The sequence below is a fragment of the Pantherophis guttatus genome, chromosome 6, assembly GCF_059756535.1.
Source record: "Pantherophis guttatus breed Tessera chromosome 6, ASM5975653v1, whole genome shotgun sequence".
NCBI lineage: Eukaryota > Metazoa > Chordata > Lepidosauria > Squamata > Colubridae > Pantherophis > Pantherophis guttatus.
In genome coordinates, this window is record NC_142068.1 from 7,249,825 (window position 1) to 7,266,292 (window position 16,468).

General features: G+C 42.9%; 1 protein-coding gene across 1 annotated transcript in view; it reads right to left on the reverse strand.

The window, feature by feature from the left end:
* LOC117679781 (cytochrome P450 2J2-like) overlaps positions 1-14,586 on the reverse strand; it is a 41,629-nt gene extending 27,043 nt beyond the window's left edge. The window contains exons 1-4 of the mRNA XM_087872430.1: positions 14,443-14,586; positions 11,002-11,151; positions 9,175-9,335; positions 3,684-3,860 (exon numbers count right to left, since the gene is read on the reverse strand). Coding sequence (XP_087728556.1) covers positions 3,684-3,860; positions 9,175-9,335; positions 11,002-11,092 — 429 coding nt within the window. The 5' untranslated portion in view covers positions 11,093-11,151; positions 14,443-14,586. The remainder of the gene's footprint in view (positions 1-3,683; positions 3,861-9,174; positions 9,336-11,001; positions 11,152-14,442) is intronic.
* Between the last annotated feature and the right edge of the window lie 1,882 nt (positions 14,587-16,468).

The window sequence follows — 16,468 nt, forward strand, 5'->3', positions numbered from 1 at the left end:
CACCATTGAGAGTGTCCTGACATACGGCATTCTTGCATGGTATGGGAGCAGCTCTGTAGCGGACAAAAAAGTTCTACAGAGAATCATTAAAACTGCCCAGAATATCATTGGACTCCAGCTACCAGTCCTGGACAACATCTTCAAATCTCGCTGTTTGAGGAAGTTGCATAACATTCTCAGAGACTCTTCCCATTCCTGCTTACAATCTTTTTGGATTGTTGCCTTCTGGCAGAAGATACAGAACAACTAAAACTCGGACCACACGTTTTCTGAATAGTTTTTATCCCAGAGCTATAATTGCACTCAACAATGAACTAAAGGGCCACCATCAATGAGCTGTTGGACAGCATTACTTGGTCTGTTGAGTGGATGTTTGGGTGGTTTAGGGGTGGAGAATTGTGGTGGGTGGGAGTGTGTTTGGGGATTGTTATGTGTGTTGGACCTGGTCTTTGGGTGTTAAGTGAATTTCATTGTATGGTTATACTGGGTATACACATACAATGACAATAAAGCTATTTATTATTTATTATTATTTAATACTCGCTGCTCAAGAACAAGCACTACAAACTAATGCCATGAAAGCAAAGATACAAAAATCCACTGACAACAACAAAGTCAAAACTGTTTCACATTTAATATGTGAATGCAGCAAAATCGCACAAACTGATTACAAAGCTAGACGCGACTGAGTTGCTAAATTAATCCACTGGTCATTATGTAAAAAATACGACTTGCCTGTATCCAAAAAGTCATGGGAACATAAAGTGGAAAAAGTTATAGAAAATGAGAAGGTGAAGATCTTGTGGGACTTTCGAATACAGACAGATCGTCACTTGGAACATAACACGCCAGATATCACAGTTGTCGAAAACCGAAACGTACAATATATTGACATCACGGTACCAACAGATGCCAGAATCAAATTACAGCAAATTACAGCTTCCTGCAATAACACCAGCGGAACTGCAAAAAACTGCGCTACTTGGAACATCGTACATTTTAAGAAGGAACTTGGTTGATACCTAGGACGCTGGCAGCAACCCGTATCAACCATTAGCACCAGTCAATGGTATTTGTGATGCATTTTTGAATGTTCAGTTGACTGAGTTTCATATTTAATGAATAAAGATAATAATAATAATAATAATAATAATAATAATAATAATAATAATAATAATAATAAAATTGAAGTTGAGTGACTGTGGAAAAAGAAATCGTGTGTTGTCCCGATAGTAATTGGAGCCCTTGGAGCAATACCCAAAGGGCTACCCCACTATTTAGAAATTCTAAATTTGCCGGACTTGAACATTTTGACTCTACAAAAAACCACCTTACTCGGAACAGCTTTCATCCTCCGACGATACCTTAACAGTTCCTCGGTCCTTGGTTAGGACTCGAGCTGCTGAGCTATTAACCAGCCTCAAAGGCTGTGAATCTCACTAAAGATTAACCAATAAATAATAATAATAATAATAATAATAATAATAATAATAATAATAATAATAATAATAATAAAATTGAAGTTGAGTGACTGTGGAAAAAGAAATCGTGTGTTGTCCCGATAGTAATTGGAGCCCTTGGAGCAATACCCAAAGGGCTACCCCGCTATTTAGAAATTCTAAATTTGCCGGACTTGAACATTTTGACTCTACAAAAAACCACCTTACTCGGAACAGCTTTCATCCTCCGACGATACCTTAACAGTTCCTCGGTCCTTGGTTAGGACTCGAGCTGCTGAGCTATTAACCAGCCTCAAAGGCTGTGAATCTCACTAAAGATTAACCAATAAATAATAATAATAATAATAATAATAATAATAATAATAATAATAATAATAATAATAATAGAGACAGGCCATAATAATAATAAAGGGCCGTGATGGCACAGTGGTTAGAATGCAGTATTGCAGGCTACTTCTGCCTATTATCAGGAGTTTGATCCTGACCAGCTCAGGGTTGACTCAGCCTTCCATCCTTCTGAGGTGGATAAAATGAGGATCCAGATAGTTGGGGGCAATACACTGACTTTGTAAACTGCTTAGAAAGGGCTGTAAAGCACTATGAAGTGGTATATACCGGTAAATCTAAGTGCTATTGCTAATGGGAGCAATGAGATGGGAGCAATGAGAACTAACGTTTTTTAAAGACTTTAAGATTGGCTTTAAGTGGGTGGTGAGGCCAACCTGTTTTTAATAGTCTCGGTTTTGATTTGATTATATCTGTCTCATAAACGATTGAGAACCAGCTGGATGTCATGGTTAAGGCATTAGGCTAGAAATTGGGAAACCGTGAGTTCTGGGCCCGCCTTAGGCACGAAGCCAGTTGGGTGACCTTGGGCCAGTCACCTTCTCTCAACCCTATAAAGGAAACAACAGCAAACCACTTTTCAAACCTTGCCAAGAAAACTGCAAGAACATATTCAGGTGGTTACAAGACCTCAAGCTTGACTCAAAAGCATGCACACCTAAAAACTTTAGTCTTTACTGTTTTCATTTTTATATGTTGGATCGTCAAGAGACCTCAGAACCCAGCAGTCTAGAACAGAGGTGTCAATCTCGATTTTATTGAGGGCCACATCAGGGGTGCTTGACCTCAGGGGGCCAGGGTGGGTGTGGCTGGGGTGGGCATGGCCAGCTCAATGTCACTCGTGTTGGGGGCACCTGTGGTAGCCAAGTGCTAAGGCAGCAGACCCTCCCTCACTCTCATTATAATCTCTCTCCTTCCTTCCTTCCTTCCTTCCTTCCTTCCTTCCTTCCTTCCTTCCTTCCTTCCTTCTCCTTCCCTCTTCATTCTCCTTTCTTCTTCCTTCCCCTCTTTCCTTATTTTTCCTTCCTTGATCTCTTCCCATCTTCCCTTCTTTTTCTTTGTCTTTCCTCTTTCCCTTTCTCCTTTCCTTTTCGCATGCTCAAATGCAAAAGGAGAAACGTTTTTCCTTCTGTTTTGTTTTTAGTTTGTTCTGCTAGCCCTCTGCCAGCATGCACGGCCCTCTCGAGCTCTGTTTTCGCTGGCAGAGGCACCCTGGGCTGATCCTTTGCTGTTTCCAAGGCAGCCCTGTTGGCCAGATCTAAGCATCCACACGGGCCGGATCCAGCCCAAGGGCTTGAGCTTGACACCTCTGGTCTAGAACATGGGTGTCAAACTTGATTTCATCAAGGGCCGCATTAGGGTTGTGTGTGACTTCGAGGGGGGGGTGGAGGGGCGTGGCCAGGGTAGGTGTGGCCAGCTCAACGTCACTTGTGTCGGGGTACCTGTGGTGGCCCAAGCACTCTGACAGCGAAAACGGGCTCCGGAGCTCTGTTTTTGCTGGCAGAGGCACTGTAGGCCGGTCCTTTGCTATTTCTAGGGCGGCCCCATGGCCCAGATCTAAGCACCCCACGGGCCGGATCTTTCTCTGGGCCTTGTGTTTGACACCCCTGCCCTACGCCATTTCTGACAGATGGCAATCCAGTCTCTTCTTGAAAGCTTCCAGTGATGAAGCTCCCACAACTTCGGAAGACAACGTCTGTTCCATGGGTTGATTGTTCTCACTGTCAGAAAGTTCCTCCTCATTTCTAGGTTGAATCTCTCCTTGTTCAGTTTCCATCCATTATTCCTTGTCTGGCCTTCGGGTGCTTTGGAAAATAGCTTGACCCCCCCCTCTGTGGCAGCCCCTCAAATATTAATCCGATGAGAGATAATACTCACTCTTTTCAGCTGAAGTAGATAGTAGTCAATAAAATCTCGGGGTTCGTGCAAGGACTGGTTTTCCTTGTGCTTCTCAATTTCCTCCTTTGCCAGATCATAGATAAACTTAATGTGGGACAGTGTCTTTTGATGTGGCCCAGGAATGTGACGCATCAACCAGGGAAACACTTCATACAGCTGAAAGAGAGTAAAATCATCATCGCTGTGATAATAAGACAACCTATTTTGAATTAGGCAATTAACGTTTTGCTGACAGGGATCGGACCATTGCTTGTGCCCCGTGGCATACAAGCTTGGGGGCAGGAACAAAATGGCGGTCACCGGAGAAGCTGCCTTGTTTTGCTGCCTTAACGAGGCCTGCACAGCACCACAGCACGCTTCTAAGCTTATGAATAGGATAGGATAAGATAGGATAGGATAGGATAGGATAGGATAGGATAGGATAGGATAGGATAGGATAGGATAGGATAGGATAGGATAGAAAAGAAAATATGGAATAGAATAGAAAAGAAAAGAAAAGAAAAGAAAATATGGAATAGAATAGAATAGAATAGAATAGAATAGAATAGAATAGAATAGAATAGAATAGAATAGAATAGAATTTTTTATTGGCCAAATGTGATTGGACACACAAGGAATTTGTCTTGGTGCATACTCTCTCGGAGTACATAAAAGAAAAGATATGTTCATCAAGAATCATAAGGTACAACACTTAATGATAGTCATAGGGAACAAATAAGCAATCAAATCATATTAGGAAACAATCAATATAAATCTTAAGGATACCAGCAACAAGGTTACAGTCATACAGTCATAAGTGGGAGGAGATGGGTGATAAGAACAATGAGAAGATGAATAGTAATGCAGATTTAGTGAATAATGTGACAGCGTTGAGGGAATTATTTGTTTAGCAGAGTGGTGGCATTCGGGAAAAAAATGTTCTTGTGTCTAGTTGTTCTGGGGTGCAGTGCCCTATAGCGTCATTTTGAGGGTAGGAGTTAAAACAGTGTATGTTCAGGATGCGAAGGGTCTGTAAATATTTCCACAGCCCTCTTTTTGACTCATGCAGTATACAGGTCCTCAATAGAAGGCAGGTTGGTAGCCATTGTTTTTTCTGCAGTTCTAATGATCCTCTGAAGTCTGTGTCTGTCTTATTGGGTTGCAGAACCAAACCAGACAATTTGGTAAACTGCTTAGAGAGGGCTGAAAAGCACTGTGAAGCGGTATATAAGTCTAAATGCTATTGCTATGTGCAGATCTCTTTAAGTGGAGCAGTTTGTCCCAGCGCTGAGTGGCGGCAACCCGAACATGGCCATTTGAGGATGGGACAAAATGGCGGCTGCTTCCAGAATTGTGCCCTATGGCCATGCGATGAAGTAGTCGGTTCTCAGCGCTCTGGAATGCCTTGGAGCTCTTCAAATGATGTAAGGATGAGGGTGTTTGGCCTGGAAGGGGGGGAAGTCAGGCATAATCCCTGGGGGCGGGGATCTGGCAAGAGTGGGAAAAGGCTTCTGGGCACCCAAGGAGCAGAGAGTGGAGCATGCGGCATCTCAGGGGAGTAGGGGAGACTTTGGGGGTGTCAGGGCAGGTGGGTCCTGGGCCTGTACTAGACCTTCAAGGGCCTCCCCTACCCCTGAGGGACCCCCGTGCTCTACTTAATAACCTGCACATTTGTTTAACAATTCACAGGGAAGAGCAGGGATGGGGGGGGTTCATTAGGTGAGAACTCTTGCCAGCTTCCGCATTGGCTTTGCTTGTTGGAAGCTGGCAGTGAACCTTGCAAGTGGTGATTATGTGATCGTGGGATGTGGCGAGGTGAGAGCTGAGGTGGTGCAATGGTTAGAGTGCAGCACTGCAGGCTACTTCAGCTGACTGCTATCTGCAGTTCGGCAGTTCAAATCTCATCCTTCCGAGGTCGGTAAAATGAGGACCCAGATTGTTGGGGGCAATATGCTGACTCTGTGAACCGCTTAGAGATGACTGTAAAAGCACTATGAAGCGGTATATAAGTCAAAGTGCTATTGCTATTGCTATATGTGTCATGCCCTGGGGGAAGACGAGCTGGAACTGGAGCCGACAGAGATTATGGCGGGGAGACTTTGTTGGCTTCGGAAGAAAATGGGGAAGGCCAGGGCCTTTCAGGATTAGGACAGCTTGTAGGCAGGGAGGAACAGCAGCAGGACAAGAGAGAGGCTAAGCAGTGAACATGAGAGACAGAGCTCAGGCGATGAGTAAGAACCACCCCCTCCTGATCCGAGAGCATGGAGAGTGGAGAGAAGGTGAGAACAGCGCAGACTGAGCTGGCTACATGGGAGGAGAGAGACTCGCCCCTCTTCACACCTGGGGACTGAGACTTAAGGAGACACTGTGCGGAGGGACATTTGTCGGGAACAAACACTGAATTCCTGGGGTGTTGAGTGCTGATGTTTGAACTTTCCAAGAGTCCTTGCATTCTTTCTGGCTTTCTGGACTAATTACCTGAACTCCCTGATTTACCCTGCTGGATTTATTGCTGTGCAGTTGTGGTGTTCACAGCGTTGGGCTGGACTATTTGTAGCCAGAAGCTGCTTGAGGTGTATGTGGGTGTTTGTCATCACTTTGCTCTGGGACCTGCCAGAAATGGGAACGTTTGGGGAAATTTGGAGCAATAAAGGGGCGGTTTGAACTGCCAGCTGCCTATGTTATCTCTGTGCCGTGCCCTGGGTCATCACAGGATGCTGCAACTATTGTTATTGCGAGCTGACCACCAAGTGCCCGAATTGCAATCACCTGATCCTTGGAGGACCAGTCCTAAGTCCCACTCATTCAGAATTGTCATTAATTTTGAACGATAGTTGAGTGAATGGTCATTCGGCAAAAACTACTTGTTTTTGAGGTAATCCTCAATTTACAACAGTTCTCTTAGTGACCGAAGTTACAAGGGCAATGTAATTAGTGACTTACAACCATTTTTCACGCTTATGACCAGTGGTGAAATGTAAATTTTGTTACTACCGGTTCTGTGGGCATGGCTTGGTAGGGGCGGGGGGTTATGTGACTGGGTGGGCGTGGCCAACTTTTTTTTTTTTTTTAACCTTTTAAAAGCATTTTTTCTACAACCTCTTTGGCCAAAGAGGCTGTAGAAAAAAAAATGCTTTTAAAAGTCTCTGACAATCCCAGCTGAGTTGCTGGACATGAGGTGGGGGGCAGGGATTTTTGCTACCGATTCTCCGAACCACCTGCGGCCATTGCTACCGGATCAGGCGATCCGGTCCGAACCGGGAGCATTTCACCCCTGCTTATGACCGTTGCAGCATCCTTATGGTCACGTGATTTACATTTGAATGCTTGACAACTGACTCACATTTATGATGGTTGCAGTGCCCCGGAGTCATTTGAACACCTTTTGCGACCTTCTGACAAGCCAAGTCAACGGGGAAACCAGATTCACTTAAGAACCATGTTACTAATTTAACAACTGCAATGATTCACAACTGCTGCAAACAGTCATAAGGTACAGGTAGTCCTCCACTTACAACAGTTCATTTAGTGACCATTCAAAATTACAAAGACACTGAAAAATGTGACTTATGACCGTTTTTCACTGTTGTGACCTTTGCAACCTCCCCATGATCATGTGATCAAAATTCAGATACTTGCCAACTGGTTCGTATTTATGACCATTGCTGTGTCCCGGGGCCACGTGATTCCCTTTTGCAACCTTCTGACAAGCAAAGGGGAAGCCAGATTCACTTAACAACCATGTTACTAACTTAACAACTGCAGGGATTTACTTAACAGTTGTAGTGAGAAAAAACACACGTAACAAATTTCTCATTTAACAATGTAACTTTCGGGCTCGATTGTGGTCATAAATTGAGGACTATCTGTACTGTGGTTGCTCTCCTTTCCCTCTGCTCTCCCCTGCCACACACACACACACACAGAGCACCATTTAATCCATACACTTATTTATACTTGGTCTCTTTTGTTAAAAGACCTGCGCTCTTAAAAAACCAGACTACAATACGGGTAGTCCTTGACTTACAACCATTCGTTTAGTGACTGTTCAAAGTTACAACAGCACTGAGAAAAAGAGATTTATGACCAGGGATGAAATGCTCCCGGTTCGGACCGGATCGGGCGATCAGTTAGCGATGGCGGCGGGTAGTTCGGAGAACCGGTAGCAAAAATCCCTGCCCCACCCCCCACCACCACCCATGCACACCCAATCGCCCGGTTCCCACTTGCCCACTTGGCAGCTTGCTGCTTCTTTCGGGCTCGTTCGCTTTTCCTGCTTTGCTTCGGCTGCTGCAATCCATTGCATCAGCTAGCAACTTAATCTGCCTGCCTGCAATCAATCCAATCGATGAGCAACTCAATCTGCCGGCCTGCCTGCCTTGTGCCTTCAATTTGATAAGTAACTGGGGGTTGTTGTTTTTTTAGGAGCTTTTAAAAACATAGTTAAAATTGGGGGTTTTTTAGGAGGTTTTTTTTTTTTAGACAGCAATTTAAAGTTAAGGAAGTTTTAAATTTAGCTGCTTTTATCTAAATATATAAATATAAATAAAATAAAATAATAAAATAAAATATTTGTGCAGCTTTCTGAGATTTGGCGTGTTTCTTAGTGTTTCACTCTAACTACACAAACACACAAAATCTCACAAAGCTGCATGTGGCATTTTGTGTGGAAAAAGTGTGAAAGTTGGTTTTTGAGCTTTTTGTGGCCGTGTGAGGTTCCTGCTTGTTGCAGGGGCCATTTTGGGTGAAGTGCAGCTGCTTTTACATTGTGTGTGAGTCAGTTGTGTTGTGTTGGGTTGGGTTGGGTTGGGTTGGGTTGTGTGTGTGTAAAGTGTGAAAGTTGGTTTTTGAGCTTTTTGTGGCTGTGTGAGGTTCCTGCTTGTTGCAGGGGCCATTTTGGGTGAAGTGCAGCTGCTTTTACATTGTATGTGAGTCAGTTGTGTTGTGTTGTGTGTGTGTAAAGTGTAAAAGTTGGTTTTTGGTACCTCTTATTGTTTTATGTACTTTGTTTATTATTTTTATTATTTATTACTATTGGCCACGCCCACTGGGTCACCTGACCACCAAGCCACGTTCACCAATTAAGCCACGCCCACAGAACCGGTAGGGAAAATTTTACATTTCACCCCTGCTTATGAATATTTGTCAAACTTTCAAACCGTTGCAGCATCCCCATGGTCATGCAATCAAAATTTGGATGATTGACGTGGGATGGTTGTAGTGTTCTGGGATCATGTGACTACCTCTTGCGACTTTCTGACGGGCAAAATCAACGGGGATGCCGGCTTTGCTTAACAAACCGTGTTGCTCATTTAAAAATGTGCAGTGACTCACTGAACAACTGTGGCCAGAGAGGTCGTAAAATGGGGGCAAGACTCACTTAATGACCGTTTTGCTTCGCAACAGGAATTTTGGGCACAATTGTGGTCGTAAATCGAGGATTACCCATGTAGGTTTTTAGGCCAATTTAAGAAAACGAAAGCTTACTCACCACATGAAAGAAGCTGCCCACAAATCTTGTCCCAAAAATCAGGCCTTTGGTTAGCTTCTGAAAGTTTTCCTCCTCAAGAGAGAATCGGTACCCGAATACCAAGACGGCTATCACATTGAAGAAAGCATTGGTGACCGGCAACAAAGGATCTAAGGGCTGACCTGCAAATTAAGAAATTGATTGTCAAATGAATAAAATACCTAAGGATAGAAGTATTGCATCCCATTGCTTGCAGAAATGGAATAAATCCTTGACTTACAACCAGTCACTTAGCAACTGGTCAAAATTACATTTTTTATCCTTAACATGTCAGGGTTCCGACAGATGCCCTAATTAATTTATGAGCCTCGAGCCAAGTTTCAAAAGAAATGCAGTTATTTATTAGGAGCAACATGTTGGCACGTACCCAAGTGAAGTCAGCTCTGCCCCACGTAATTTATGGCCCAACTATGACCCTGTTTCCCCCCTCCTCCCAGGGTGTGTCATAAATCACATTCTCCAACGGAGCACTTTTACGGGCTGTAGAGAACACGCCTCTCCGGCTGGCTCTGGTAACCTAGGATACAGCCTTGAGAAAGGTATGCATGGAATGTGCTTCTGGTGGCTGCCATGCTGCTTCGTCAGTTTTCCCCCCTCCTGCCTATGGCAACTCGAGAGCAGGCCAGGAATGCTTTACGAGTTGACATAAAAACTATTTATGTCCTGGATTTGATGTTCCGATGGCAGCGTGCGCACACCTACAGTCACATGTCCGCATTTTCGGCACTCGGCAACCAGCCTGTATATACAATGGTCACATGACTGCAAGAACCAGCATTTACAGGTAGTCCTCGATGTATGACAATTGAGTCCAACATTTCCATTGCTAAGTTGTTAAGTGAATTACTTCAAATAAGGAAAAAATCTCATTTACAACCTTTTTTTAAGCACAGTTGTTAAGCGAATCACTGTAGTGCTTAAGAGAATCATGCAGTCGTTAAGCGAATCTGTCTTTCCCCCCACTGACTTGGCTGGCTGAAAGCTGATTGGGAAATGGTGACCATGTGACCTTGGGATTGTGCAACGATCATAAATACATGCCAGTTGCCAAGTGCCCGAATTTTGATCTTGTTACCATGGGAATGCTGCAAACAGTCATAAGTTACAGGGAGTTCTCGACTTACAGCCATTTGTTTAGTGACCGTTCAAATTTACTGAACGACACTGAAAAATGTGACTTATGGCCGTTTTTCAGAGTTATGACCTTTGAAGCATTCCCCATGATCATGTAATCAAAATTCAGATGCTTGCCAACTAGTTCGTATTTATGACCATTGCTGTGTCCTGGGGTCATGCGATCCCCTTTTGCGGCTTTCCGACAAGCAAAGGGGAAGCCAGATTCACTTAACAACCATGTTACTAGCTTAACAACTGCAGGGATTCACTGAACAATCGTGGCGAGAAAAGTTGTAAAATGGGGCAAAACTCACTTAGCCAATTTCTCACTTAACAACATAAATTTGGGGCTCAATTGTGATCGTAAGTTAAGGACTACCTGCACTTCTGTTTTCGGACAAAAAATGTCCCATAGAAAACAAATAAATAAAGTTATTTTATTTTATTTATTTACATTTTATTTATTTATTTATAAAAAAATAAAGTTCACTTTATAACCTATGCATTTGCTTAACGACCAACACAAAAAAGGTAAGATCAAGTACAGTCATGAAGGTGACCTGTTTAACGACTTATCGCGTTTTATGACCATAATTGCAGGCTCAATTACAAAGTCAAGGGCTACTTGTAAAGATTTAGATAAACTGGACAGCCTTAGCTGGTCTCACCAACCGTTGGCATCAGCAAAGATCTCCACTAGCTGACTGGCCTCGTCTTGTATTTGATTCTCTATGCCTGTCTTCCCCACTCCAAGTTTCCTCATAGTAAGTAAGCCAAATCGCCTCTGTTGCTTCCAAGTGTGGCCGTTGGAAAGAATAATGCCTGAATCAAACAGAAATAAATGAGAAATTGTTACTCATAAGAGAGATGCACCAAAGTTATCAAATCATCTGCTTGAGGCTTCCTTGGTGCTCTCTGAGCTTGGCTGTTTTCTGGCAGAGGTTTCATCACTCAAACTACGTAACATCATTGGTGCTAGTAGGAAGTGGGGTTTGCTCCAGGGGTGAAATCTACTTACCTTCCCTACCGGTTCGGAAGTGCACGCGCAAACATTCTGTGCATGCTCAGAGGGTAAAAAACAAGTTACTTCCTGGTTAAAACCAGGAAGTAACAACGACTGGGCAGGTGGGCGGAGCCTCGCGCTGCCGTCACTACCGGTTCTCCGAACCACCCGCTGCCATTGCTACCGGTTTCTTCCGAACCGGTCTGAACCGGTAGCATTTCACCCCTGGTTTGCTCCCTGTTTAAATACAAGGGGCTGCACACAGCCAAGCTCAGAAACCACCAAGGGCCCCTCATTTCAACTCTGAGCTACAAATATTCTCCTTTATTGGACTCATCAGTTTAGAAGAGGTCACGTTCACCAAGTCGTACTGCAGTGGTGGGTTGCTCCCGGTTCGCACCGGTTCGCAAGAACCGGTAGTAAAAATTTGTAGTAGTTCCGAGAACCGGTAATAATATTGGCTGGCCACACCCCTAAACCGGTCCCCGGCCCAGTGGCGGCTCGCTTACCCCACCCACCTCATCAGAGCTTTTTTTTTTACTTTTAAAAGCATTTTTTCTACAACCTCTTCAGCCAAAAAAAATGCTTTTAAATGTAAAAAAAAAAAAAAAGCCTCTGATGATCCCGCGGAACGTCAGAGGCTTTTCAAAGCATTGTTTTCTGCAACCTCTTCAGCCAACGAGGTGGTAAAAAAAATGCTTTGAAAAGCCTCTGACGATCCCAGCTGAGTTGCCTGATCGGCAGCGGCTTTTCAAAGCATTTTTTTCTGCAACCTCTTAAGGTTGTAGAAAAAATGCTTTTAAAAGTAAAAAAAAAAAAAAAGTTGGCCACACCCACCTAGTCACATTACCCCCCTACCAAGCCACACCCACAAAATAAGCCACGCCCACAGAACCGGTAGTAAAAAAATTTAGAACCCACCCCTGTCGTACTGATATATTTTTGTGGGAATGAAGGACGTGCAAGAATGACGTAGAATGAGACACAACGCTTAAGGAAATATTCTTCAACACAACATGCTAAAACTGGATTCGTTCACTTCGGCTTGGTAGTCTCAGGTAGGCCCCGTGTCACAAATCAAGGCTAATATTGAAGTCATACATTCTCCTTGAAGTCATAGTTTGGAGTTGGTTTGCATATCAAGGATGGTTTAAAACGGGACTTGCAACTGGATCAGCTTCAGAATCCTTGCTAATTCCTAGCTGTTTGTATAATTTTTAGTGCATTCTTAGTTGCCCAGTGTCACCTTGATAAAATGAACATCCACATAAATCTGTGTTCTTTCAAAGTTGGCAATTTTGGATGTCAACACTCAGAATTCCCCAGTCAGCCATGCTGTTGACGTTCACACACATGTCAAATTTAAAATGGAAATTCCATATTCCTCAGATCGGTACTTTTTCAAAAGGCAAGTGGGCTTGGTTTCTCCTTGAAGATGTTTCACTTCTCATCCAAGAAGCTTTCTTCAGTTCCGGTCAATGACCAGATAACTGCAAGGAATATAAATCCTTTCATCCTCCTCCGTTCCGTCAGAACTGGGACAACCATGACCTGGATGACTGAGAATCTCTGCGGATATATTGCTCAGATGCTTCCCAGAAGAACCAACCATCGTAAATCACTTGTTGAAAACCCATGGATGAGGTGATGTCCACATTTGTAGCTAACCAGTTGTCATGTCCACAAAACAAGGTCAAAATGGAGCCTTGGTAATACAGTGGTCTAAAGTACCCTGTTATTAAGACCAGCTGCCTGCAATTACTGCAGGTTCGAATCTCGCCAGGCTCAAGGTTGACTCAGCCTTCCATCCTTTCTAAGGTACGTAAATTGAGGACCCAGTTTGTGGGGGCAATAAGCTGACTTTGTATAAATATACAAAAGGATGAAGGCTATTGCTTAACGCATTGTAAGCCGCCCTGAGTCTCCAGAGAAGGGCAGCATATAAATCAAATTTAAAAAAAAATACTCAAAATGATGGTTGCAATGATGCAACTGAAGTTCTAGATAGTTTATTGCATCCACTCACAGCCAAATCTTTTTTCTTTCTTTTTTTGCTGCATTCCAGTGACATAGCCTTCAGCAATTCCCCAGCTCATGAGATTGACTTAAATCATCCATAGCTGTTAATGTAGCATTTACCGTATTTCCCCGAAAATAAGACCCTGTCTTTTATTTTTTTTGAACCTCAGAATAAGCGCTCGGCCTTATTTTGGGGGAGGTCTTATTATTTTGGGGCACGTGAGTAAGACAGGGCTCCTCTTGTTGTCTTACCTAATTTCCAGCTCTGTCTCCCTAACCCTAACCAGAAGAAATGGCGGGGACCAGCTGCGCTTAAATATTTTAAATATTTTAAACTGTGTTTAAATATTTCCGGGGGAGGGCTTATTTTTGGGAAGGGCTTATTTTCGGGGAGGGTTTATTTTAGCAGGGAAACATGGTATCAGAATGCATCAGAAACAATATGGCATGCCCACATATTTTTTGGCAACTTCACGGTGGACAGTGCTGCATCTGATTTGATTGGTTCATATTCGGTCGTCTGTTTTTGGACATCCTCCTTACTCGTGAAAGGATCACTTCTCGCTTTCATGCCCACAAAGCTTTCTCCTTTCAGGACTTCCTGGAAACTCATCTCTCTCATTTATAATTTTGGAGAGTTCACATAAACACATATAAATATTTAAAATATTTGAACGTTGGGGCTGTTTCTCAGGGCACTGCTGGGGGTGAAGTTGGCTGATTAGGCTTTTTGTTCTTAAATTGTCATTTTGTACATCTTTATAAATTTTTCCCCAAAGTCCATATAATTTAGTTGTCCTAATATGAAGTCCCATTTAACATTATCAAAGGCTTTTTGTGCATCAATAAATATCAATGCCACTCTAATCAAAATGGCTTCCTGCCCAGAAGACATATAAGGAACAATATTAGGACTGTCTTAGATACTATAGAATACTATGAAGTCCATAATGAGAAACAAATGGCATTGATATTTATTGAAGTTGTCATTTTGAAAGGTACTTTGAGCCTTGCCGGACTAAATGGCATATATACTGTAGCAAATAAATAAACGGAATTTTAAAAAAGGAAAAGCACAGTTTACAACTTACCTTTTCCTTTAGACAGAGCCCTTAAAAAGGGAGTCTCTACTCGCTCAGAGAAGTCGTCGGAATGGTTGATCAATCCAAGTTTGACAACTTTGTATCCTGACAGTACTATTACAGGTAAATTCCATGCCAGTAATGTGTAAATGTTTCCATAACGTTTCGCAAGCTGCCATTAGGGGGAGAGGGAAAAAAAAAAGAAGCAATACATTCAGGTGATGAAGAATACAGGTAGTCCTCAATTTACAACCAAAATTGAGCCCAAAATTTCCACAAGAAGTGGAAGTGAATTTTGTCTCATTTTACAAATTTTCTTGCCACAGTTGTTAAGTGAGTCACTGCAGTTGTTCAGTCAATAACAGAGTTCTGAAGTGAATCTGGCTTCCCCATTGACTTTGCTTGTGAGAATGTCACAAAGGGGATCACATGACCCCAGGACATTGCAACCGTCATAAATACAGGCCAGTTGCCAAATTTTGCACGTTACCCTGGAGATGCTGCAACAGTTATAAGTATAAAAATGGTCATAAGACACTTTATTCAGTGCCATTGTAGCTTCGGTCACTAAATGAATGGTTGTTAAGTCCAATAGTTTATTTAGTGACCGTGCGAATTACAAAGGCCCTGAAAAAAGTTACTTATGACCATTGCAGCATCCCCATGACCATGTGATCAAAATCAAGACGCCTGGAAACTGACTCGTATTTATGACTGTTGCAATGTCTCGGGGGTCATGTGATCCAGGGGTGGTATTCACTTACCTTCGCTACCGGTTCGCAAATGTGAGCACACGCACCACCTCTGTGCATACACAGGACCTTCCGTGCATGCACAGAGTGTCAAAAACAGGACAAGATTACGTCCGGGCGGGTAGGTGGAGCATCCCGCCACCACCACTACCGGTTTACCCGAACCGGATAGAACCGGCTAAATACCACCACTGATGTGATCCCCTATTGCAACCTCCTGACAAGCAAAGTCAATGGGGAAGTCAGATTCACTTAACAACTGAGGTGATTCACTTAACAACGGTGCCAAGAAAGTTTGTAAAATAGGGCAAAACTCACTTAACAATATGTCTCACTTGTCAATAGAAATTTTGTGGTTGTAAGTCGAGGACTGTATTTGATTCCTTCTTTCACAGCAAGTAAGAGGTAAAAATTGTCATCGTAAGGAACAAACCATGATCATCATTCCAAAGAGCTGCTCTTCAGTTTCCGCATTGGACTCATAACCACCTTTCTCAGTCTGTTCCTCCTCCTGGTTTTGCTTTTCAGCCAAGATTCTTGCTGTTTTTGCCCTCTCACCTTTCCTTTATTTCCCTGGTTTTCTCCATCTATCATTTTCTGTTCTAGCATCCTTTTGAACACATGTTTGTAGGGACAGCAAGATTTCTTCCCAGAGTCAGAGAAACGGCTTGTAAAATCAGCAGGAGTTTTCCTGATCACACAGAAATATAGACCTCATATAGAGACTACCTCGTTTAACAACAATTCTCAGGTAAGACACCAATGACTTTATGACTGATCTTTGCATTTATGAACTGGGCAAGACTGTAAAGCAAAGGAAATCTCAAGTAAGCCCAGTGGTGGGATTCAACCAGTTCACACCACTTCGGGAGAACCGGTTGTTAACTTTCTGAGCAGTTTGGCAAACTGGTTGTTGGAAGAAATCATTAGGGCAGAGAACCGGTTGTTAAATTACTTGAATCCCACCACTGAGTAAGCCCCATAAGCACAGTCAGCAGTTCACTCAGTGACCAGTTCCCACTGTGGTCATTAAAGGAGGAACTACCAGGATCATGATCCATTTCTCTCCTAAACAAATTCTCAGTCCCCTAAATGCCATGTGTTCATTCTCCAGACTTTACAAGATCCTTCTCCATCACTGCCACCAAAGTCAAATGACTGCATTTCTCTTCATTAAGTTTAATAAATAAATAATAAATAAAATAAGTTTAAATAAATAAATAAATAAATAAATAAATATAGAATAACCGAGTTGGAAGGGACCTTGGAGGTCTTCTAGTCCA